Genomic DNA, 24346 nt, shown 5'->3' with positions numbered 1-24346 from the left:
AGGAGGAACGAGTTGAGGAGCTATGCCAGCTCCTACGCCAGTCCGCCACACCGGCGGTTCAACCCGCCATTCCTGCGGCATCCACCGGACCCGCCCCGATGGCTATGCCGGGAAAGTATGATGGCTCTCCTGGCAAATGCCTGGGATTCCTCATGCAGTGCGGGATGTATATCGCCCACCACTCTGCAAACTACCAAACGGAGAAGGACAGAGTCGACTTCGTCATCTCCCTGTTAACAGGAAGAGCCCTCGATTGGGCAACGGCCCTCTGGTCAGCGGGAGCCCCAGAACTTCTGTCTGAGCAACATTTTCAAGCACAGTTTAAAGAGGTGTTTGACCACCCCATTACCGGGAAAACAACGGGAGATTTGCTGTGCGAAATCCGGCAGGGCTCGCAAACGGTGTCAGATTACGCCCTGAGGTTCCGGACCCTCGCCGCTGGCAGCGGGTGGAGCGAGACCGCACTCCTGACCATCTACCGTCGCGGTCTCCGTCCTGAACTCCAGGCCGAACTGGCGTGCCGAGGGGATGTCACCCAGCTTGGCGATTACATCCGAGTATCCATTAGCGTGGGACACCTCCTCGAGTCCCGACGACCCCCGCGAGCCGGTTTTCCATCAGAGCCCACCTTTCTGGTAACACCTCCTCTGGCCGACGAGGGACCGGAGCCGATGCAGTTAGGTCGCCTGCCCCTGTCTCCAGCGGAGAGAATAAGGAGGATCAGGGAGCAGTTGTGCTTGTATTGTGGCGAGGCGGGACATCTCCTTCGGAACTGCCGACTCCGACCCCCCCGTCAGAAGGATGGCTGGACCTACACCTCCGCCAAGGTAGGACTGTCTCCAGTGTTAAACATGTCACGTCAACAACTAACCCTACCTACTGTTTTATCGTTGGGGAAAATGAAGCAGGAGGTACGTGGGTTGGTGGACTCGGGGGCGGCAGGGAATTTTATGGACCAACACTTGGCTCACCGTTTATCTGTGCCCCTCATCCCGGTGCGTCCTCCACTCCGAATCAACGCCTTGGATGGGCAGCCCCTGGGCACCGGAATGATTATGCACCAGACGGCTAACATCACTCTGCGGGTCGGAGCGCTGCACGAGGAGGACATAAGGTTCTTCATAGTGTCCTCTCCCCGGGAGCCTCTAATCCTAGGACACCCGTGGCTTGTGCTCCATGACCCTGTGATTTCGTGGAGACAAGGTGAGTTACTGACCTGGTCTCCTGAATGTATGTCCAGATGTCTGAACGTCACCTGCCGAGCCACCTCGGTGGAGGCAGCCACGGCTACAAAGACCCAGGCAGTACCCCCCTGCTACGAGACACTCCAGGAGGTATTCAGCAAACAAAAAGCCACAGAGCTGGCTCCCCATCGACCATGCGACTGTGCTATCGAGCTGCTGCCAGAGGGACCGCTGCCGAGGGGTCGGATATACGCGCTGTCCCTACCAGAGGAGGAGGCCATGAACCGGTACGTCGAGGAATCCCTGCAGCAGGGCATCATCCGCCCCTCCACGTCCCCGGCCGCTTCAAGTTTCTTCTTCGTGGGAAAGAAAGATGGAGGGCTCCGTCCGTGTATCGATTACCGGGCATTGAATGCGATCACAGTGAAGAACCGGTTCCCTCTGCCCCTCATCCCCGCGGCCTTGGAACAGGTAGGAGGGGCAAGCATATACACTAAGCTTGATCTCCGTAGCGCTTACAACTTGGTGCGCATCCGGGAGGGCGATGAATGGAAAACGGCTTTCCTGACGGCAAGAGGGCATTACGAGTACCTGGTGATGCCTTACGGGCTCACAAACGCCCCCGCAGTATTCCAAGCCTTTATGAACGAACTCTTCCATGACATGATAAATCGGTTTCTTATTGTGTACATTGACGATCTGCTCATTTACTCCCACAGTATGGAGGAGCACGTCCAGCAGGTGCGTTTAGTGCTACAGCGTCTGCAGGCCAACCAACTCTACGTGAATGCGGAGAAAAGCCTGTTCCACGTCTCAACGCTCACCTTCCTTGGATACGTGCTTTCGCCAGGAGGGGTCGCCATGGACCAAGGCAAGGTAGACGCGGTGCACAACTGGCCTACACCAAACACCGTAAAGGAGCTCCAGCGGTTCCTGGGGTTCTCCAATTACTATCGGAGATTCATCCGGAACTTCGGGGCAATGGCTGCTCCACTTACCGCCCTTACGAGCCAGAAGAAAGGCAAACTCCCATGGTCTGACGCAGCCCAGAAGGCGTTCGACACCCTTAAGCTGGCGTTCACCTCAGCTCCCGTGCTGAACCAACCGGACCCCGACCGCCAGTTTATTGTCGAGGTGGACGCCTCCGAAGAAGGGGTCGGGGGTGTTCTATCCCAACGCACGGGGAGTCCCCCCAAGGTGCACCCATGTGCGTTCTTTTCAAAGAAACTGTCCCCGGCGGAAAGAAACTACGACGTGGGCAACCGGGAACTGCTAGCCATCAAACTCGCCCTGGAAGAATGGAGGCATTGGCTAGAGGGAGCTCGGCACCCCTTCATGGTCCTGACTGATCACCGCAACCTGGAGTATCTGAAAGGGGCAAGACGGCTAAACCCGCGTCAGGCCCGGTGGGCCTTGTTCTTCACGCGCTTCCAGTTTACCGTGTCGTACCAGCCCGGAGAGAAGAACGCAAAGGCGGACGCACTCTCACGACTATACGGGTCTCCGGCGTCTATGGGCGATCCCGAACCCATCCTACCGGACTCATATTTCGTCGGCCCCATCCACTGGGAGCTCGAGTCCGTCATCCAGGACGCGCTCCGCACAGACCCAGCACCACCTGACACCCCTGCCAACCGGGTCTATGTCCCCGCATCAGTGCGACCTCAACTCGTCCAGTGGAGTCACACCTCGTTGGGATCAGGACATCCAGGCATTACCCGAACCACTCAGCTCTTGTCCCAGAAATACTGGTGGAATTCGTTGGCCTCCGACGTGCGGGACTACGTGCTATCCTGTCCGGTCTGTGCACAAACTAAAACCCCCCGTCAACTCCCCGCCGGGGAGTTAGTACCGCTGCCCACTCCCCAGAGACCGTGGTCCCATGTGGCAGTGGACTTCCTCACCGACCTACCGGCGTCAGAGGGGTTTACTACTATTTTAGTATTAGTCGACAGGTTCTCTAAAATGTGTCGCTTTATACCCCTGTGTAACCTTCCTTCAGCCATAGAGATGGCAGAGTGTCTGTTCCTCCAGGTGTTTCGCCCGTTCGGCCTTCCAGAAGAAATCATCTCAGACAGAGGTCCTCAGTTCACGTCTCAGGTCTGGAGGGCGTTCTGCAACCGGCTGGGAATAAAGGTGAAGCTGACGTCCGGATACCATCCAGAGACCAACGGCCAAACCGAAAGACTCAACCAGGAACTGGGGAAGTACCTTCGTGGTTATTGCTTACAACATCCACATGATTGGTCCCGGTACGTGGCCTGGGCAGAATACGCACAGAACTCTACATTCCACTCGTCATTACGATTAACCCCGTTTCAGTGTGTGCTGGGATACCAGCCCCCATTGTTTCCCTGGGACACTAGGCCCGGTCCCGTACCGGCCGTAGAGGACTGGTTCCAACGCAGTGGCGAAGTCTGGGAGACCGCCCATCGTCACCTCCGCCAAGCCGCCAGCACGCAAAAGAAGTTTGCAGACCGACGACGCCGGCCCGCTCCCAGCTACCAAACGGGTCAGAGGGTGTGGCTATCCACGAGAAACTTGAAGCTGCGTCTGCCCTGCCGGAAGCTGTGGCCACGATACATCGGACCATTCAAAATCACCCATCGCATAAACCCGGTAACCTACCGACTGCTTCTACCTAAACATTATCGAATCTCGTCAGCATTTCACGTGTCTCTTCTGAAGCCTGTCCATGCTAGCCCTCTCCATCCATCTCTACCGACACCAACGCCACCTGCCCCACTGGAGATAGATGGGGGTCCGGCATACGCTATCACGGCGGTGCTGGATTCCAAACGTCTGCGGGACGGCCTCCATTACCTGGTGGACTGGGAAGGATACGGCCCTGAAAAACGATCATGGATCCCGGCCCGGGATGTCCTCTCCCAAGAACTAATAGAGGAGTTTCATCGGATGCGCCCGGATCGCCCTGCACCTCGCCCGCGGGGTCGCCCGCCGTCTACAGTGGCTCGACCGTCAGGAGCCGGCCGTGGAGGAGGGGGCTCTGTGAGGTCTCAACCCCAGCGTGACGGCAGGAGGCCACTAGGGGGAGCCAAAGAACGCGTCCTCCGGAGTCAATCACCGGAATTCTAAACACCTGCGAGAGAGAAATACCTATAAAAGCAGCCCGACGCAGCGGGCAGGTTGTGAGGTATTGAATGTACACTTCTCTGCTGAACCGCTTTTTGATTATCTACCTCTAAACCCCTTAGAACCTGTGACTCGACCTTCCGCCTGCCTCTGACCACGAACCTGCCTATTCCCCTGGACCAGAACCATCTGTTGCCTCCCGCGTTGCCGACCTACTGCCTGTCTTCGGAATTCCCACTTAGATTTGTCCCGGAACATAGTTACTATCTGTCCTTTAAAAATAAAGAAAGATTGGAAGCTCTGATCCTGAGTCCGAGTCTCCTTCCAGGGTCCAGACGTGACAGAACCGGGTCGCTGAATGCAAAACTATGGTGTCAACGTTCTCCTTGCTCAGACCCACCACCATTTATAACTAAATGTTAGCAACAGATGGTGTTTTTTAAGCTGGTTAAAGCTACTGAAACTGCTAAAACATTTCACTTCAGTCAACAAAATAATTAAGTCAGTGACAATAAATGAGCGTCTGCCTTGATTTAACCCGGAACTAATATCCATGGATGTCACCCGGCAAATCTGAACCTGAGAAATTGCACATGGTCCTGGTGCAAGTGGTGTGAAATCGTCCTGCTGCAGCTCACACACACACACACACACACACACACACACACACACACACACACACACACACACACACACACACACACACACACACACACACACACACACACACACACACTGCCCCTCCTTTCCTGCCTGGTCCTCTTGCTTAAAAAGGAGAGAGACCTCTTGGCATGAAGAGAGAGAGCCGTGCCGAGCAGCATGCAGATGAAAGCAGGAGTCTCTTCTCCTGTGGACGATGGGCTCCTTCTGCTCCGCTCTTAACAGTCGGATGGCGGTGGTAACGTTGATGCCACGTGACGAGTCACCGGTTCTCACTGTGACAGGTCAGTCGGTCACATTCTTCCTCTTTAACTCTTGAAAAAAAATATCTCTAAATGCCATAAATCCCTGCTTGTGATCATTAGCTCATCGTTGATAGGAATCCATATATGTATCTCAAAAGACGTTTTACATATATCGTGCTCTCAAATCATCGCAAAATGAATTTAAATGATTTTACTATGAAAGTTGTTAAATGCTTTTTAATACTACACTATTAAAGCATATTACGGTTATCCAATGTAAAAAATGTCTGGAAGGGACCTTTAAGATGCAGTTAACAAGATTAGAATGAGCAAATAAAATAGTGCGATTTATAGTTTACAGCCTGATTGAGGCCCAAAAATAAATCTCTCAGGCTGCACACTTTGTTTTAATTGTTGCCTCAACAGCCTTTTGACAAACAAAGACCTGAATACATTACTGAAATAGACGGCCACACAGACTCACTCTTCTCACATGGTCCACTTTGATTGTCTCTTCAGTGTCGCTGCTGATTATGAAGAACCAATAGTCAATTAGCCAGCTGACCATCAGGGAGTCCACTGTTTGTTTACACCCTCCTCCGTTAAACAACATGGGCACACACACGGAATGTAACACACTTTAACATACAGTTAATTAGTGTTTCAACCAGGATCACTAACACCGTCCTATAAGACACCCTTAACCCACAAAAATGAATGCGCTGCGATGCTTAGACGTCAAAGCGCCGTACACCTCCGTTTTGAAGATGTCCGCTGTTCCACTTTCAAAACGCAGCCTTCTTTCCTCTCCCTCCATCAGGGGACTCTCTGCAGCCGATCAAGACCCTGAGTCTGATGCCGCATCCCATCGGGACCGGGTGCAGCATCAGGAGGTGTGCACTCGGACCCAACAGAAACTGTGCTGCGAGAAACCCCAAGAAATGGTATGAAAGGCTTTAAAATCAGAAAACCTACATGTTATCCCACTCTTCTTGTGATAACCGCTCGGCGTTGTCCACTGTGAGTAATGATGTCATGGTGGAGTCATCGGGGTTATTTGGGATCATGCTTGGAAACGATAAAACGTGAGAGAAAGCCTGCGTGACGAACCGGAGGCATGGAGTCGAAACAACAAATCCCTCACAACTGCCCCCAACTCTGTGTTTCGACGTGCAGTACCGTTTCTATGCACTGCCCCAGAGGATGAACCCTCAAGCCTTCCGAATGGCACCAGCCAAGCAGTAATGACCGCGGCCGCCTGTAGGGGGCGCCAGCGGAACCGCAGACCGATTGCCTGGTGATGCCACTTGACTGGAGGTTTTGTGACTCTCTTTTCGGGACCATTGCATCATCGTTGTCTAAATACCACCCACCCACCTACACACACGCACACACACACACACACAGGTCGGCTCACTCTCTCTCAGCAGCGTGCACACGCACGCGTTCTCCCTCTCAGACGTGCGCGGGGTAAAGTTGCGCGCTCCTGCATGCGGGAAGGGGGTGAGGGAGGAAGCGGAGGCAGGTCCGTCAGCTGCAGGATTCCATCACTCTTAGCAACCGTTGTTGCGGTTGCCACGGGAACGCTCTGCTTCTCCTTTGTCCCCCTCCGTCGCTCCCGTCTCTCTCTCTCCCCCCCCCCCCCCCCCCCCCTCTCTCTCTCTCTCTCTCTCTCTCTCCCCCTCTCTCTCCATCCTGCATTTAATGCTGGTCCACCTCCTCCTTGCGTTCCTACGGCGATGCTCTGGGACAGCCGAGCCGGATCATTTTGCCGTCGCAGTGCCGGAGCGCGGAGCAGTGAAGCTGTGACGCTGTGACGGATCCGCCGATCACATTTTTGTTGTTGTTGTTGTTGTTTTTTTGTTGTTTGGAATTTTCATTGACTTAAAACATGACGTCAGCCCGTGCCTGCTCTTCAACTTCACACGTCGTCTCGTGACCGCGGACTTTTCAGAGATCACAGAGCATCATTTCGGATCTTCGAAGGAAGTTGGATGAAGTTCCACCGAACCCAAACTCGTCCGTCGGCTGTGATTTGTGCGGGTGTTTCCACTGCTCCGTCAGTCTGACAGACGTCCGGACGCTTCACCGACACCAAAGTCATCGTGAACACCTGTACTGATTGAAACCCCCACCTCCCCTCTCCTCCTCCACCACGCCGAGATGAACGAGGGGGTGCCGGAGGCTGAGGAGCAGGAGGCGGAAGTGCAGCAACGTGAGGAAGGGCAGGGAGAGCAGATGCCCCAACAGGACCAAGAAGAAGAGGAGGAGGTAAAGTCTGAAGAGGTGCGGCAGAAAGAGGAGGAGCAAAATGAGGAAGAGGTGCAGCAGGAGGAGGTGTGCGCTGAGCAGCCACAGCAGACTGTGCAGATGCAACAGGAGGAGGAGGGGGTGCAGCACAGCGAGTTGATACAGCAGGAGGAGGTGCAGCAGGAGGAGGTGTGCGCTGAGCAGCCACAGCAGACGGTGCAGATGCAACAGGAGGAGGAGGGGGTGCAGCACAGCGAGTTGATACAGCAGGAGGAGGTGCAGCAGGGTGGGCCAGTACAGCAGGAGGAGGTGCAGCAGAGTGAGGTGCTACAGCAAGAGGAGGTGCAGCAGAGTGGGTTTATACTGCAAGAGGAGGTGCAGCCGACTGAACAGGAGCAGATGGAGGAGGAGCAACAGATTGAGGAGCTGCAGCAGACGGAGGAGGAGGAGGAGGAGCAGCAGCAGCAGACAGAGGAGCAGCAGCATCAGCCTGAGCAGGAGCAGCAGTTTGAGGAAGAGCCGCAGCGGATTGAAGAGGTGCAGGTCGAGGAGGTGCAGGACTTTGACTACGCGGAGCAGAACCACAACGACCAGGTCCTGATCCGACTGAGAGAGATGTGAGTAGACGTCAGCTGACCGGCGAGGTCATGTCGATGGTGATGTGATAACTGGTGTTCGGTCTGTGTAGGAATCAGACTGACAGCCACGGGGACGGCTTCAGTGAGGCTGCCGGGTTGCCGTGGTGATGTTGGCACGGTCCGAGGACGGAGGGAAGACGAATGACAGCAAACGAGTGTGAAACTGTGGGTGTGCGACATCACTGAACCTAATACACAGAGAGAGAGTGAGAGACAGAGAGAGAGAGAGAGAGATTTTGATGAGGTCACATCTTCTCGTCCTCCAGTCCGTGCGTCAGGTATTTGCTCTGTGCTGGACGCTAAGAGGCCGTCCTCGCGGCGGGGACGGCGTCCCCACATCGGTCTGAATCCGGGGCCACGGCGGCAGATGCAAAACAGCTTGCCGTTCTCTGGTGGCTGCGGTTGCCATGGTAACGGCTGAGCGTTGCGATGCAGCAAAACTCTCTGCAAAGATTAGGAGAAAAAGGGGGATAGAGAGAGAGAGAGAGAGAGAGAGAGAGAGAGAGAGAGAGAGAGAGAGAGCGAGAGCGGGAAAACAAAGACAAACTGGGCAGTTTTGCTCAAATTTCTTGTTGATGTTTAAGGTGTTTTTTTTTTAACATTCCAACCACAATCCCATACGTCACTAACCGACACACAACATGAATGTCTTAAATGGGTCCCGATCGGAACATCAAAGTGTATTTCCAGCTGTTTGGAACACAAAATAAGGCATTCAATCTATTTATTTCAAAAGGCAGCTGCAGGAGGCATGTCGTGGCAGAGACGATTGTCGGTAATCAGTTGTTGAAGTAGAGCAGCGCATTGAGGGTGTTGAGTTTCACATTGTGTTTCATCTCAGTCGCCTGCAGCAGCAAACTTGAATAAGATGCATAAAGCCTTTAGTGGCTTTTTGAGTGAAAGGAGGAACATGACAGCCCCACACAGAGAGTCCTGACCCCGATTATAACCCGGCTCCTTTGGGAGGGACCGGGCCAGTCACCCGACCCTGCAGCGGGTTGAACATCTGGACTGGAACCAGCAGAGTGGAGGCTGTTAGGGCAGCACCGCCATGAACCATGTTTTTATATTTTTTTTGGAATGAGAGCGTGTCCATTGGATCTTCCTGCGCTGTACCTTCATATTTGAGATCATGCATTTGACATTTAAGGGAGAACATCCCTTTCACGTGTGCTTTACTTGTGACACGCACTCTTTTTTGGGGGGCTCTGGTACATTTTTGGAGAATGTGAAGCCCTCGGCCACACGAGAGCCCTCATCCTCGTCCTCGTCAGCTGAACCGTGACTCATCGGCCCACAGACTGACACTCTTCAGAGCAGAAGCACCTGATGTGTCTACTCTGAATATCAGATGAATGAAAACATATTTTTAAACTTTATGATCTCGTACATTACTCTGGAAAAATATCAAATATTTTTCTGGCATTTACATTCTAATAAATTCCCATTATAAGGACCCCCCCCCACACACACACACACACACTCAATTCACGCTCCTTCTGCTCCTGTTTAACAGACTCTACTTAACAGCATCTTGTATTAGTAACTATTTGGGAGTTGAGGCCAAGAATAGCGTTTCATTTTGGCGTTCACATTGGCGAGCGAATGTGTCATCTGTCAGCAGTGTTTCGATCAGACAGAAATAAAATTGCAGAATTGAAATTCTACTCAGCTCATGTACTGAATCAGCATAACCTACAGTACTCTGGGTAGTGCTTCCAATCATGGGTGGCTGGTTACAATTTCAAATGGGTTGAACATTAATCTAGAAGCAAATTCAATTTAAAATCGTAAAAAAACAACATCAGCGTTCTTCATTTCTCGGATTAAGTCAAGAAGTTGCCACCTGCACCAGTTGGATCGATGGTGATATGAAAGCCATTTAACTATTGAACATCCCACATAAAAATAAATCAAAGTTATTATTGTCATTGTCTCATCTCATTGTCAGCTGCTCATCCGCGGTCGGGTCTCGCGGGGGACAGCAGGAGACCCCAAGCTTCCCTTTCCCACATCTACCGGGTCTTTCCCCCGGGACCTCTTACCGGCTGGCCGGGCCTGGAAAACCTCCCTAGAGAGGCGCCCGTGTGGGCAACCTCACCAGATGCCCAAACCACCTCAACTGGCTCCTGTTTTTATCATCTCACACCTAAAAGTTGGCTCCTTTGTAAATGTTCCATTAGAAATTAGATGAATGTGGGCATGCATGTATGTAGCAGGACAGTTATCAAGTGAGCGGTTGACTGATGATTCGTCCTCCTCCGACAGCCCTGCTGCATGTGACCTCTGTGTGAGTGACGGACGCCATGAGGCTACTGGAGAACGGAGATTCAGGTTTTTCTTTTTACAGTTGGTGCCTCCTCGGTGAATCTGTGTTCAAAGGACTACAGGAGCGTATCTGAATAAAACTCAGTCCACCGTCAGATACGTTCCCAGATTTAGATCGGGAACATGTGACGCACAGACGAGAAGAATCAGACTATAAGTAGTTGACACTTGACGAAGAAAGAAGAAGGAACTCCTTCGGCGGGCAGAGACGGCTGAAAGCCGCGGCTACAACTTTTCTGAGCTCAAACCCAGAGAGACGTTCAGAACGCTATTTTGAGTGCGCGCGCCACGTTGCAGTACAACAAAGTGGCCTAATTGCAACAAAACAGCTCAGAGACGCATTAGAATGACAAACAGGCACTAAGTGCCCCCTTGTGTCTTTCTTCATTGAACGCCGACTGGTCGTATTAATTATCCTTCTGATAGACACACGGCCCCCGGATGCAGATCATAACACTGGGGTCTGTGTTTTTTGGAGGGAGAACAATTGAGAGTTCAGATTAGTTTCTTTAGTTTTTTTGTCCCCGCTCACCAGTTGCCGTGGTAACAGCTTCTTGAAGTTTATTATATTTATTTAGAGTTTAATACAGTTTTTCTTCTTTTAAACAGTCTACTATCTTGTATATTTTCAAGCGTTGTGATCTTTTAAAATTTATCTTTTAAATGTGCTTTGGTTAGAGATTGATGAAGAAATGAGACTGGGAATTGGATAAAAACAAACTTGAGAGTGAGAAAATGATGGCAGGGTAGTTCATCAGACTGTGTGGTGAGGCGGGAAATAGAACCGAAACCAGCTGATACAAGTCAGCGACTTCAATGACAATAAACAGAATAACTACATTTTTATTTACAGCTACCTGAAATTGCCTTTATTAAAATATGATGATTGAATGATTAAAAAAGATTGAGATAACACGGAGAGCCACAAACATCGGGGTGAAAACCAGTCCGTCCAATTCCCTGATTAACGGGCTCATTGCGTCTATTGTCATGCAAATACAGCAACTTTGAAGTCGGACTCTGAAACCATGTAATACAGGTTGTTTTCATGTATTTGTTTCTGCTCATTCAGGCGTGTGTTGGCTTACTAACAGCCCTGCTGCATTTTAATGGCTGCTCTGCCTTTTCACCGGGCCAGGGCACTGGTCTTGATGTAGGCGGTGCAGACATTGCCACTAAAGCGTGAAACGCACCCTGCGGTGCTGAGAATAAAAAAGAATTCTGTACATGCTCAGTGCTATTAACGCTCACCGACGCGGGGAAGAAAGTGGGTGAGGTGACGCTAGAGAAAGGAAAAAGCTAAGCAAATTCAGCCTGCACGTGTTTGTGACACAGTGGTGAGTCATTCCTTCAGGAAACATCCCCGCTCTCACCTGTCACCGTCGGTGCCGCACAACGCTTTTGTCTCGTTTTATTCAAACAAAAACACAGTGCGGCCCGCTCAGCCCCGGCGCCGCTCAGCCCGCCGTTTACCCGGCCCACGCAGGCCAGCGTGATCGCAACACTCAATAATCTCAGAGCCGAGACGGAGCCTCAGGGGCCGCGTCCCCGAGCAGGGATTGGCTTTTTTAAGACCAAATGGAGCTTATCAACTCCCGGTTTACATATTTACTCACCTGGGGGGCATTTTGCATTCGTCCAACTTAGTGGATTCACCAGTCAGCCGTGAGCGCGATGGATGCACCTCTGGTGCCTTGTGGACGTTTGCTTTGCTGTCTCATTGTTTGTCTCTCGGCCCCCAGCTCTACGTGTAAGAATAAGGATAATAGTTGCATGCAATTTATTACTTTGGATTAGCATTCGCTTTGGATCTTATTTAAAGTCAATGTAGGCTATAGCAAAGTATCAGGCTTGCACATTTAAATGAAAATAAAAATGTAGGGCATTAACTTTGCTACACGTGATCCATTTACAGTCCAGTTTAAAATTGGCAGGTGACAACAACATCCTGAACGACAGCATCGTCCCCCCTAAAGCCCCCATTAACACTGTTAGCTGCCTTCGCACTGCTGTTGCTATCGATGCTGCTAGCCTGCTAGCCTACTAGCCTGTTAGCCTGCTAGCCTGCAAGCCTGCTAGCCTGCAAGCCTGCAAGCCTGCTAGCGTTTGTGTTCATCATATGACTGCTGACTGCAACCAATTGGGGTTTCGTGTCTGAGCACCTCGTCAGTTCTTATCAGTTTACGTGCATGATTAGGAAACATGTTTGTTAATTCGAGTCACTATTCTGTTTTTTTTTTGTTTACAGGCAGAAATATAAAAGTGCATCGCAGAGGTAAGAGGCACACACACACACACACACACACACACACACACACACACACGCGCGCACACACACTCTCAACAATGGAACTGAGGAGGCGGGTTAAGAGCTGTTATCACCAAAGAGACATTGGTTTCAGAGGTCAAATGATCACATTTTTTGACAAAAAAACACAAATAAAGCGAAAAACAGATGTGCGTCAGAACTTTGTTTCTTCTTCTTTCCTCTCACGGCAATCACCTGAGGAGCACTCACGTTTATCCAAGTGAATGCAGTCGACACACGAGCTCTTAAAAACTACAATTCCTTCTACGTCCTCCAGAGGCCGCCTCCTAAACCCTTCAGTCCCCCGCATTCAAAATACCCAATTTTACCGCTGAAATAAATATGTTTCCAGCCTGATACGCAAAACAGGTTTCGTCATCTAGTTCATGACATCAGCACAAGGGGTTGATTCTAAGTTAGCTTAGCCGTGTATCGATTGGCTCGCTGCTAGCTGGCGCCACACCTTTCGCCTCTTTGCTCATTTTCTACGGCCGGCGGATGGCTGGTGACCACCTTCTTCCGCTGTTGGTCCGTACTTTGTCATGTGCCCGGGTAGCATAGAAAAGCTTTTGTACCCGAAGACAAAAGAGCAGAGAATGCTACTGCTGCTGATGATAATATTAGTCAGGTGAAGCTAAATAAAATCCTTGAACGTCTGCAGTCTTGAACTTTTATTTTTCCCTTGCTCCATCCCCTTGTCTGACTCCAGCTGTAACCATGGCAACTAAAACAGATTTCATCCAGTATACAGGAAGGTGTTTTAGTAACCATGACGACGGCACGATGCCTGGCTGCAGCAGAGTCTTTATGTCTCCCCGTCGTCAGCTTCCTCTGTTGTGAACATTTGAACCATCATGAGCAGCAAAATCACATTAACGACCCAAAAATATCCCTCCGTCCATCATCCAACCTACAAGTCTGTGTACCAGCACTGTAAAGTAGGTAATTTATGAAAATACAAGCCCTCCTTGGATTGAAGAATGCTGCCTCATACACCCTCAGTATCGGCAAGCAATAGAAGATAATATGTACATTTAATGCATATAAGTGAGGATCTTATTACATTGCCCCTAACCTCCAAATCTCTCATGCCGACAAAAGTACGGGTCTCAAACTGTAACGAACTTCTGTACCGGCTGACAAAGACGCCGCGAGCATTAAGTAAGTCCTCCGTTACAGAAACATGTTTATTTCCGCGGGGAGACTCCCTTCGCTCCCTGTGGGAGTCAGCTGATTGACAGGAGGCTCGGCTGTCAGGCGCCCATCTGGAGGAAACAGATTTGGGTGTTCTGGTTCTGTGGTGTGAACAGGACAGCAGCTGTGAGGGAATGAAGATCGCTGCTTCCTTCTGTCAGCTAGCAGGTGTGTGAAGTCTACAGAAAGGACTCCTGCAGATGGATGTGACTCCCGTTGAGGTGTTTGTAACGTCGCGGGTGAACGGCATCACAGATGAGCAGAAAAGCACAGCGCAGCTGCTCGTCGACCTTTTAAAGTGCGTCCACTCAGATTTCTGCTTTAGAAGGTCAGACGGGGAGTAGTAGGCTTTTGAGATTCCGCAAATATGGTATAATTATTCCTATTTTGTGTGTGTTAGCGTACCTGTGCTCTCTCTGAAAACAGCAGCTCAAACAGTGTCTCTAAATCCGGCGACCTTAAATTTAAGTGGGCAGGTATTTATACTTTTGGGTGGGCGCGTTCCGCTCAGTGTGACTAAGATGAGCCGCAGACAACAACTGGAACTATATTATGTCCTGCTGGTCCATTTTGGGCAGAGGTGTCTTCAGCCTGACGAGATTTACAGCAGCACACACTGAACAGCTCTCATATGAATAACGAGGGACCGGGAACGTTTCCAGCTACGGTACCTCTCCAAATAACCTTCCACAGCTTAGGGAGTCGTGACGCCATATTTGGGCCTCAGCCTCGGTTCCATTTGTTTCTGTAACCCGCTCATATCTCCCAGTCTGCCCTCCGGCTCAGATCTCACATGTTTGTGTCTCTGTAACTGATGAGCGATTATGCACTTGGGATGATTTGTGCTGTTTACACGAGCATGTGAGTGCGCTTTGTGCGACCTGTGTGTGTGTGTTTGCGTCGTCAGGCTGAAGGGGGTCCTGGAGCAGATGGACCGGGGCGTCGTGGACCTGCAGGAACTCCGCAGGAACCTGGAGCTCGCCGCTGCCATGTTGGACACTGTTTACACCGACGAGACCAAGTAGGACCGATGCGCTGACAAAATAACAAGTGGACGTGTATCCAAAATAAACCCACCGTCCCTGGCTGTCCCAGCTGCGGCTGACGGGTGTGCCCTTCTGTCCCGCAGGCGTCTTTTGGACACCGAGGACGAGCTCAGCGACTTGCAGGCGGAGTCGGTGCCCAGCGAAGTGCGGGATTGGCTGGCGTGCACCTTCACCAGGAAGATGGGCGTGGCCAAGCGTCGCCCCGAGGAGAAGCCGAGATTCAGGACCATCGTCCATGCAGTGCAAGCTGGGATATTTGTAGAAAGGTATAAAAATAAATCGATACATACCTGGTTTGGGGCCCCTTAAATTCACGGGAGGGATATTCGGGGCATTTTTTGGAAAACGGTGTGCTTCAGGCTTTGGGTTTGTGTTTGCCCCTTGTGCACCAAGCCGGGTGTTCTATCATTTTCCGGTACTTGTCGAGAACGGCTACTTCGTGGTATTGCGCATGCGCCGAGTCGATTTTCCAAGAGTCCTTGACACGCCCATAATATTTCTACTACTACTACGTCTACTGTGTCGTATTATCTGTAGTCCGTTTTCCATTTGCGGAGACGCGGTGAGAAATGTCCACCAAAACCCTCCTTTCCTCGCGCTTTTGGCTTATTTATATAATAGCATATAGCTTAGATTGCACACTGGTTTAGCTCTTGAAGTTAAATTCGCAATAATTGCATGTAGCTTGCTGTATCGCAGGGACATGCACATGATTCTAGAGGGGCTCACAGCGCGGAAACGTACTGCCCAATCTTTTTTCAGGCAGTAATAATAATAACATTAATTAATGAGTCATAAGCAGTTGCTATTTCTTTTGTGTCAACAAATTACACTTACTTTATGCCTTCATTTGATGTACAGAGGTATAAAACCATAAAGTAGATAGGGTAGCATGAATCGATAGACAGAGCCATCGATTTATGCGGCGGTAGCAATTCTCGCCAAAGCAGCAAAAATCGACAGAACACCGGCTCCATCAGGAAAATGGGTGAAGACGTGGAGCTTGAGGTGAAAGAGGTGGACTCATCCTCTGACATCGGTGCCGAACCGCACTCTCCCACACCGGGTGTAGAGATGGAATCACATGTTCAACAATCACATGAGGCCGTGTAACCAGGTGTATTCATAACAGAGGGAAAAACTGCGACTCCTCAAAGTCCAGTCAGATGATCGTCTCAAACTAAACAGCGAGAGTTTGAAATGTCTCTCGGGTTATTTTGGTCTTGAGCAGAAAGATCTGAAGCACCTGGAGACAAAACAGAAAACCATCATCAACTTAAAATAAACATCAGAACGCATCCGGCCATGACCTCACCCCGGATGTGATTACGAGGTTGAACACGAAGTGTAATGACGTTAGCGCGCCAGCGAGCTGCAGATGAAGATCACGCACGGAGGCCACGAGGTCCGAGGTCATTACAGTGTAAACGATTCGCAGTGATGGAACGCTGTCAGCTCTTCTGCGGCAGCTTAACGGCGCATGAAATCAAAAAAGATCGGCGGCACCGAGGCGGCGCTCACTCTGTGTTTGGAACTTCAGGTTGCCATGACGACGCGCAATCCATCCGGCCCACAAACTGTGGAGGAGGGCGACTGGAGGTCTGCGTGAGGAGTGTTTACGTGAATGTAACTGTCGTTTAGAAGTGTGATCATTTTCGCACATTTTTTCATCAGCTTGTGTGTGTGTGTGTGTGTGTGTTCTGTGACATTAGGATGTACAGACGGACGTCCAACATGGCTGGTCTGACCTACCCTCCCACGGCTCTGACAGCTCTGAAGGTATAAATTGTTTAAATCTCTGCACACCCGTCATTCATTTCATTAGTCAGCTTCTAATTCGTGAGACAGTTCTGTCCTCTCCAGAAAGTTTAAAGGAAAGAACGAAGCAGACACAAGAAATTAAAAATAGAACAGAAGAAAGATGTCAAAATTGAGGACATTGTTGAGGAGGCAGTAAAGGAAAATAGGGAATTAAAAGGAGAAATGAAAAGGAAAGAAAGACCTGCAAAGAGGAGAGAATGGAAGGAAGATTGTTCAGTGTCCTTTGTCCCCTATACAATATTTCCACATTCTGAAGAAAGAAGAACACGTGTACAATTAGAAAATGCAACAGCAAACTACTGCGTGCAAATATGCAATGCAGTGCAGATGTGGAGGGCTGCATGGGAGCGGTGAAGGTAACTGGCACAGCACGAGAGGGGAAGTCTGTCCTCGGCCGGAGGGAGGTGGTTCCTCCTTAATCCCTCCGTTCTGCCCCTTTGACTGCGATAATGCCTCCCTGACCAAAGCAGTTCAAAAAGGCCATTGTTCGGATGCCTCAAATCCTTAATGCTTCTATTATTACCTCAGAAAGAGGTCAGGAAGAAAACAGAAGAAAAGACATAGAAAGGTAGAGAGAAGAAGGGAATTTAAGGAGAAAGAAGGAAGAATAGAAGAGTGAAGTCAAGTAGAATTATGAAGAAAGGACAAAAGCAGATGTAAGGAGGTGGTGGGGAGAGGAGGACAGGAAGATATGAAGACAAAAAGGAGGAGAGGAGGAAAGGAGGAGGAACTGAAGGGAAACCGAAGGCAGAGCGGGGGAGGTGGGGCAAGCAGGAATGGAAGTGAAAAAGAGTTTTCAGTGTACATGATGATATATGTCTCCGTCGCAGCGCTTCCTGTACAAACTGAGAAAGAATTAGATTAAACAATAAATACTCTCCAGCCAAATCTAATTCATGTTTCTCACATGATGTAAAACACTAACGGAAAGAATATAAATACAACGACACACCATGAATCATGGACCGCATAAAATGTAATTATGACCAAATGAATAATTATCCTTCCAACGTCAAAAAACCTTGTAAGCATACTGCCCTCTACTGGCAGCCGTCCTTCATCACAGCGAATTACACGGCGACGACCAGACAGCCTGTTGCATCTGCATCGCAATTTCCCACATTACATGTCGTTAAATCTCCACCTGAATCTCACTTGATGTTGTTTTTTCTTGCAGGAAATGGATCACTGGTCGTTTGATGTGTTTTCCTTCCACGAGGGCACCGGGGACCACGCCCTCAAGTTCCTGGTCTACGACCTTCTGACCCGCTATGACCTCATCAACAGGTTCAGGGTACACACAGCTTTATGAAGTTAACACCTGGGGATGATTTAAATTGCCTTTAATACAAACTTTTTAACTAGACAACAACCCAATAGATGAGATCTTCTAATTGAGATGTTTTAGTGTGATAATAAATCCACCAGCTCAGTTGAACTACGGGGTATCTTTGGTCCTTGATGACTGGGTACCCACACAGTACTCGTAGTACCTGCACTCCGTGTACAAACCTCTGTTACTGTGTCCAGATCCCGCTGCAGGCTCTGGTGCAGTTTGTTGAGGCTCTGGAGAGCGGCTACAGCAAACACAAGAACCCCTACCACAACCTGATCCACGCCGCCGATGTCACTCAGACCGCCCACTTCCTGATGCTGCACACCGGGCTGATGGTAACACACACGCCAGCACACGCACACACACACACACCGAGATCGACGTCACTTTGACACTCAACAGTGTCTCATCCCAGGCATATAACTGTGGTGTGTGTGTGTGTGTGTGTGTGTGTGCGCAGCACTGGCTCAGCGAGCTCGAGATCCTCGCGATGGTTTTTGCGGCTGCGATTCACGACTTTGAACACACGGGAACCACCAACAACTTCCACATCCACGCCAGGTAACGTGGACAGTAACACTCGAATCAAATACCTCTACTGCGTTTATCGTTTCCAGTTTTTTATTGAGCACCATTAGCAGACACGCGAGAACCGGGAGAACCACAGAGAACAGAAACACGTAGCTGGCGAGGCCTGCTAATTTTGAAGGCGTCTGATCGGATGTCGCGTCTGTCCGTCAGGTCCGAGGTGGCCATCCTGTACAACGACAGGTCGGTGCTGGAGAACCATCACGTCAGCGCCGCCTACCGGCTGATGGCAGAGGAGGACATGAACATCCTGGTCAACCTGAACAAGGACGACTGGAGGTACGCGCACAGACTACACGTCGCCGGCGAGCTAACGGTCGCCGTGGCGACCGGTCGCTGATGGTGTGTACTGATCCTCGGCAGGGAGCTGAGGGCTCTGGTGATAGAGATGGTGATGTCCACAGACATGTCCTGTCACTTCCAGCAGATCAAGACCATGAGGAACACCCTGACGCAGACACACGGGTCAGTGGTGTGACCTTTGACCTCTAATCTCCAGCCAACGTACGCGTGTGTTTTGTGTCACAACCCAGCTGTTTATAATCGACCGCTTATTAAAAGCTTCTAGAAAATGTGTATTACAAAGTGAGTTTGTCAGCTAAATGACATCTTTGGTATTATAACATGTTTCATCCTCCTTTTCACCTCTTACAGTTCACATTCAAGCCTTTTATTACACAAAAAACGTAACACTTCAAACAAACATACAATCATGCGCAGTCCTCATTCAAAAACAAAATGATCAAAAAAAATAGAAAAAAAATACATATAACCAGGTTATTTTTGTATAATGAGATGTATTATAATTTAAAATATATAGTCACTAATAAAAAATGACAGCATTCAAATAAAAAATAAAAAAACGCTCTGTAGTTTCTTAAGTCAGTCGAGCTTTAAATGTTTTTCTGACCTCCTGTTGTGACTGGATTTTATCATTCGGGTGCACGAGTCTCTTTTAGGGAAGATAATATAATTTCAAAATGCAACAGGAAATGCGTCAGAAGAGTTGCCCCTCTTGGTCCATCTGATGAGGACCACCAGTGGGAGTTTGTTGGGACACAGACATATACGGCCCTGCAGGCTGCTGAGTCTCCGTCGGAGTCCAGCTTCCCTCCGTCAGCTTGACTTTCTTTTTCCTTTTGTCCCGTCTCTCCAGTCTGGACAAAGTGAAGGTTTTGTCTCTGATGCTTCACGCCGCAGATATCAGTCACCCGGCCAAAGCCTGGCCGCTGCACTACCGCTGGACTCACAGTCTGATGGAGGAGTTCTTCAGACAGGTGACACACACACATCCGTAGATTACAAGATCATTCTTTGGATGATAATAAAAAATCGGTTTGATCGTTAATTATTCATAATCATTTTGAGGTTCTTCTTAAGTGGATGTAATAACTAATGTTGCCTCGGTGACTGCGTCTCTTCCAGGGAGACAAAGAGGTGCAACTCGGCCTTCCTTTCTCTCCTCTCTGTGACCGCAAAGCCACGATGATCGCCCAATCACAGATAGGTAAGATCTACCGGCAATAGCTACGAGCTCAGAGCCAAGACAGGAGGCTCAACAGGGACACCTGCTGGTGAAGAACTGATGTCCTTCTCCGCTCTGTCAGGGATCGGGTTGCTTATCAGTAATGTTTATCATTCAAAGTGTCTTTCTACTCCATCCTTTGGCCTTTCGACCTCCGTTGACCTCTTTCGTCTTCTCTCCATCATGTCTCTCTTCTCTCTGGTTGCAGGTTTCATAGACTTCATCGTGGAGCCGACTTTCAGCGTCCTGATCGACACAACGGAGAAAGTGATCGGTCCTCTGATAGAAGAGGACCGGAAGGCCAAAGAGACTGGAAACAGGAAGTCCAGGTACCAACACAACTGCTACTGTTCCACATTGATGCAAAAAGCTTCCAGCCACACGTGTAACGGACATCTTGAGGGTGGGTTTTTATAAAAGGCACAACTATTTTCTCCCCAAATGTCGATAGTACATTTCAACCAAACTGTAAAATCCTTAAATCTCTCTCTGAGGCTGCAACTACATATAAAGACATGTTCGACAGTCTCATGCGATTGTGACTTCATCCCTTGTGCGTGTGAATTGGTTCTGATCCCCCATAAGCCCCGTGGTCCGTGACTCCGCTTTGTACCAGTCTAACAGGAAGTGGTTCGGTGACCGTCGAGTCGGTGCAGAGACACAGTAGCGGTCGCTATGGGAACAGCAATGACGGACAGATGGACTTTTCCCTGAGAGCCATCGACCTGCCGGCTCTGAAGAGCCACCTCACCGGTGTCATCGGCAGTAACAAGGACAGGTGGAAAGAGCTGTCTGTGCACGGTACGCACGCACGCGTACTTACTGGCATTAAATCAACCGTCGGGTCTTCATGAGTATTTCAGCGCGCTTACGATATTTAGCATTTAGCTCAGAGTATGACCTCCCTGGACGTGTTAGGGACACTGTCTCCCTGTGTGACTCTTTATCGTGTTCCCTTGTTGTGAGCAGAGCTGGCCAACAGGGAGCAGGAGAAGCGAGAGGAACAAGAAGAAGTGGAGTCTAATGTCAACTCGGACGTGCCCAGTCACAGCGTCCCGCTGGCACACGCCTCTGACCAATCACAGAGCTCAGAGGGGCCCCCTCCTGACGAACCTCAGGACGACAAGTCGCCCGTTCACCTGTCCTGGAACGGTACGTGCGTGACATCGCTCCCTGAACATTTCCTGAACCGTAACCTGTCAACGCACTGACATGTTGCTGTGGTAACCGTTGCAGGGGCGGGGCCAGGAGAGGAAAAGGCGGCGGAGCAAGATGAAGTGCCTGAAAACGCCTGATGGCGCTCCGCGGCGAACTCACCGCTGTAGCTGACTGTGGCAGATGTGCAGGGAGGACAGGGGTTCGGACTTTGTGTTTAGACGCAGCAGCTGGCTCAGTGGCCCCCCCCTCGGTGGACCCTCAAAGGGCCACCAGACCTTATGTTTACAACCGACAATGAACATGCTACATTCAAAGTGACGGCCGTTCATCACGTAACAGATTCTTAGCAGCGTCATCGCCCATTCGCTGTGTTATGTGAAATTATTAGGGGCTCCGAATTGGAAGAATGGAATGACTTCGGCAGGCTAAACATCTGTTACCTGGAGGAACGACGCTGTTGTGAAGGTTTTTTACTTTACCTACTTTTTACACTGAATTCAAGTGCAAAGTGCAAGATTTCTGCTCAGTTGTCTGTTCTGGGTTCAAAAAATCCACCGCGCCGTGCTTCTGGCCACGCCCCGATATGTGATGTCATAGCCGAGTGGTCGTCAGCCACAGTAGCTGTCCAGACTGAGATATGTCTCAATGACCGGCTTGTAACACTCATAGATCCCAGAAGTCTTATTCCTCCTTTAGAGCCACGAGAGCTTGTTCGTTTTGCTGTTCTGAGGGAAATTTCTTAAGAACCGTGTTACATTTAGTCTTATAATGACGTTCCCATCAGTTTTAGCCGTACTTTGAAGAAAAAGTACAGCTGAGTAGCAGTCGGCTTAAGGTATATTTGGGGCCCACGGCGGCACGTGGCCCTTCCAAGCCCCCCCCGGGGGCTCGACTGCTTAAGTTCATTGTTGCATCCTGAATTATGACTCTTTTCTGACACAGTGAATTTGAAAGAAAATCAAAAGGACTCTTTTCTCTTACTATAGAACACAATTAACGCCCAGCTAACCCACCCATCATATCACCATACTTGACATCTCATTTCATTACTGATGAAATTAAAACGATGTGACAGAAGTTCATTCTTCTCACATGTATCCTCCTACAACAACGTGATGGACGGACATAATATTGGAAGTATTTAAATCCCTCATCTGAATATTCCTTTCCCGTGTATTTCATGTTATAACTGCCACTTTACTGTGACTTTAAAAGATGTATTTGTTATCCAGTAATTATAATGTCAAGCAGACCTGTACCTCCTGTGACATCACTGATTGGGGGCGTGGCCAGGTGGTTGAACCCACAGCGGCAGTCAGACAGATCACCTGGGACCGATTTTAAAGGAAGTTCTTTTTTAAACCATGGGTTGTCTTGTACTTCAGGTTAATATGCCCATAGGCTATCGTAACAGTGTACTCTCCACCGTCTTTGTAGAAACCGCAGTGGACACAAGCACATAAGTGAAAGCAGATTCAAATTGTCAGAAAAAAAAACACAGAATGTTCCTTTGAATGGAAAGAAGGTCAGAGACCAGACAGCTTCTGTTGCTTCTGTACTCTGTATTGAAACCACGTAACCGCCACTTCTCCCGGCTGTGAATAAAGGACAGTGCTGTCCATGACACCCCCCCCCCCCCCCCCGGGACAATAAAACACCGGTTTCTATAGCAACGGCCCACGAACCGAAGGGTGGGGCCAACATGGCCGACAGTGGAAACTCTTTAGGCCCTCTGAGCACTGTGTTCGTTAATGCAATGTGTGCTATAGTCGTTGTGTACTCCGCCTCTGCGCGTGTGTGTGAGAGTGTGTGTGTGAGAGTGAATGTGTGCTGTGTATACTGTACAGCTGTTTTCTGTATTATTGTATTAAACATTCAGAGCTCCAGTCTCCTCCAGTGGTCAATTTCTCACAAACGCCTGGAAGGATAAAGTAAGGATGCATCATATTCTAAACTGCAACAACCACAAAGCATTACTGAACATCTTGAAATCTTACTTTTGTTTCCTGTTCTCCACAACTGGTCCTGACTTTAAAGCAGTTTTCATAAAACTGACCACTGTCTATCAAGCACCCATCAGATAATGTTTAACTGTATTAACATTGCACACTAAGTGACAGTTTAGCATCCAACCTGGTACCAAAACGTACACCAGTTTCTCTGTCAAAGATGGTCTGAAAGAACGCCACAGGTGATGCAATGCATTTCAGACGACATTAGAGGGCAGTGGGAATAAACCAGTGTTTCGAGTGGTGGAATACTGTCACGGCTGCACTGCAAAGACACGCCACCAGAGGACAACAGATATCCGCTCCCTGCTGCCAACACACACGACAGATTCCTTTCTCAAGTCTAGCTTTTCTGTTCTGTCTTTCTTTATAAAAGCCATTTTCCGTCCTTCCATAAACATACTGTAAACCTAAACTTGCAAATCACATTAAGGAATGTGAACATACCTTTAGAGAGTTACAAAAAAGTAAAAACTGTATTTATCTGCTTTTACTTTATGTATTAAGTGGCTCCTCGGCTGCAGCTGTTTATCTGCTGATTAGTGAAACACTCCAGTGGGAGTCCATCAGCTCCTGATTAACAGCAGCAGAAACACAAAAAACACTCAACCCTCTCCCTTCTTTTCAGTCTCGACCTGTGAGCCGGCTGTTACTAAAAAGGGTTACAGTTCAGTATTAGCTAGATGTACCAACACGGTAATCAAGGAGCAGTATTAGTAGTGAGAAACCTAGACCATGCCGAGGTGATGACATCACAATAATTACATCCCCATACGATGTGATGTCACCAGCTTGAACGTGGAGACTACAAATCTTAAACCTTTAATACTGCTAATAAACATACATTTTCACATTAAGAGAAAGTGAGAATTATCAGCTGTCTGCACTTCAGCTCGCTGTTTGGTTTAACGGTCAGTAGCTTTAATGTTTTCTACCCTCACTGCTCTCATTAGCAGCATTTTC

General features: G+C 49.4%; 1 protein-coding gene and 1 long non-coding RNA gene across 3 annotated transcripts; both read left to right on the top strand.

Moving 5' to 3' along the window:
- The first annotated feature begins 640 nt into the window (after positions 1 to 640).
- LOC144388765 (uncharacterized) lies at positions 641 to 4581 on the top strand. The gene is made up of 2 exons (XR_013453006.1): positions 641 to 827; positions 4400 to 4581. It is a non-coding gene; the product is annotated as an uncharacterized LOC144388765 (long non-coding RNA).
- Positions 4582 to 5073: 492 nt separating this feature from the next.
- Positions 5074 to 23260, top strand: pde1a (phosphodiesterase 1A, calmodulin-dependent). Of its 2 annotated transcripts, XM_040201805.2 has the most exons (17): positions 5074 to 5221; positions 6003 to 6126; positions 12647 to 12673; positions 14808 to 14921; positions 15030 to 15212; positions 16659 to 16725; positions 17945 to 18061; positions 18298 to 18438; positions 18564 to 18664; positions 18845 to 18970; positions 19055 to 19156; positions 19848 to 19968; positions 20117 to 20198; positions 20425 to 20545; positions 20833 to 21017; positions 21186 to 21368; positions 21453 to 23260. In XM_040201805.2, the coding sequence occupies exons 1-17, from the start codon at positions 5134 to 5136 to the stop codon at positions 21509 to 21511; spliced, it is 1941 nt and encodes a 646-aa protein (XP_040057739.2). In that variant the 5' UTR covers positions 5074 to 5133; the 3' UTR covers positions 21512 to 23260. The 2 variants fall into 2 exon arrangements, with proteins under 2 accessions (XP_040057739.2, XP_077946573.1); XM_078090447.1 differs by lacking the exons at positions 5074 to 5221; positions 6003 to 6126 and adding an exon at positions 7216 to 8049.
- Positions 23261 to 24346: the final 1086 nt, after the last annotated feature.

The sequence above is a fragment of the Gasterosteus aculeatus genome, chromosome 16, assembly GCF_964276395.1.
Source record: "Gasterosteus aculeatus chromosome 16, fGasAcu3.hap1.1, whole genome shotgun sequence".
NCBI lineage: Eukaryota > Metazoa > Chordata > Actinopteri > Perciformes > Gasterosteidae > Gasterosteus > Gasterosteus aculeatus.
Note: the sequence above shows the minus strand (reverse complement) of the source record. Positions and strands in the feature narration are given on the sequence as shown.

Bases quoted from the DNA above. Each gene is read 5' to 3' on its own strand.
- pde1a (XM_078090447.1), top strand. From the start codon at position 7,346: ATGAACGAGGGGGTGCCGGAGGCTGAGGAGCAGGAGGCGGAAGTGCAG. The intron at 8,050-12,646 runs GTGAGTAGACGT...TTTTGTTTACAG, and splicing joins CTGATCCGACTGAGAGAGAT to GCAGAAATATAAAAGTGCAT. The intron at 21,369-21,452 runs GTACGTGCGTGA...TAACCGTTGCAG, and splicing joins CGTTCACCTGTCCTGGAACG to GGGCGGGGCCAGGAGAGGAA.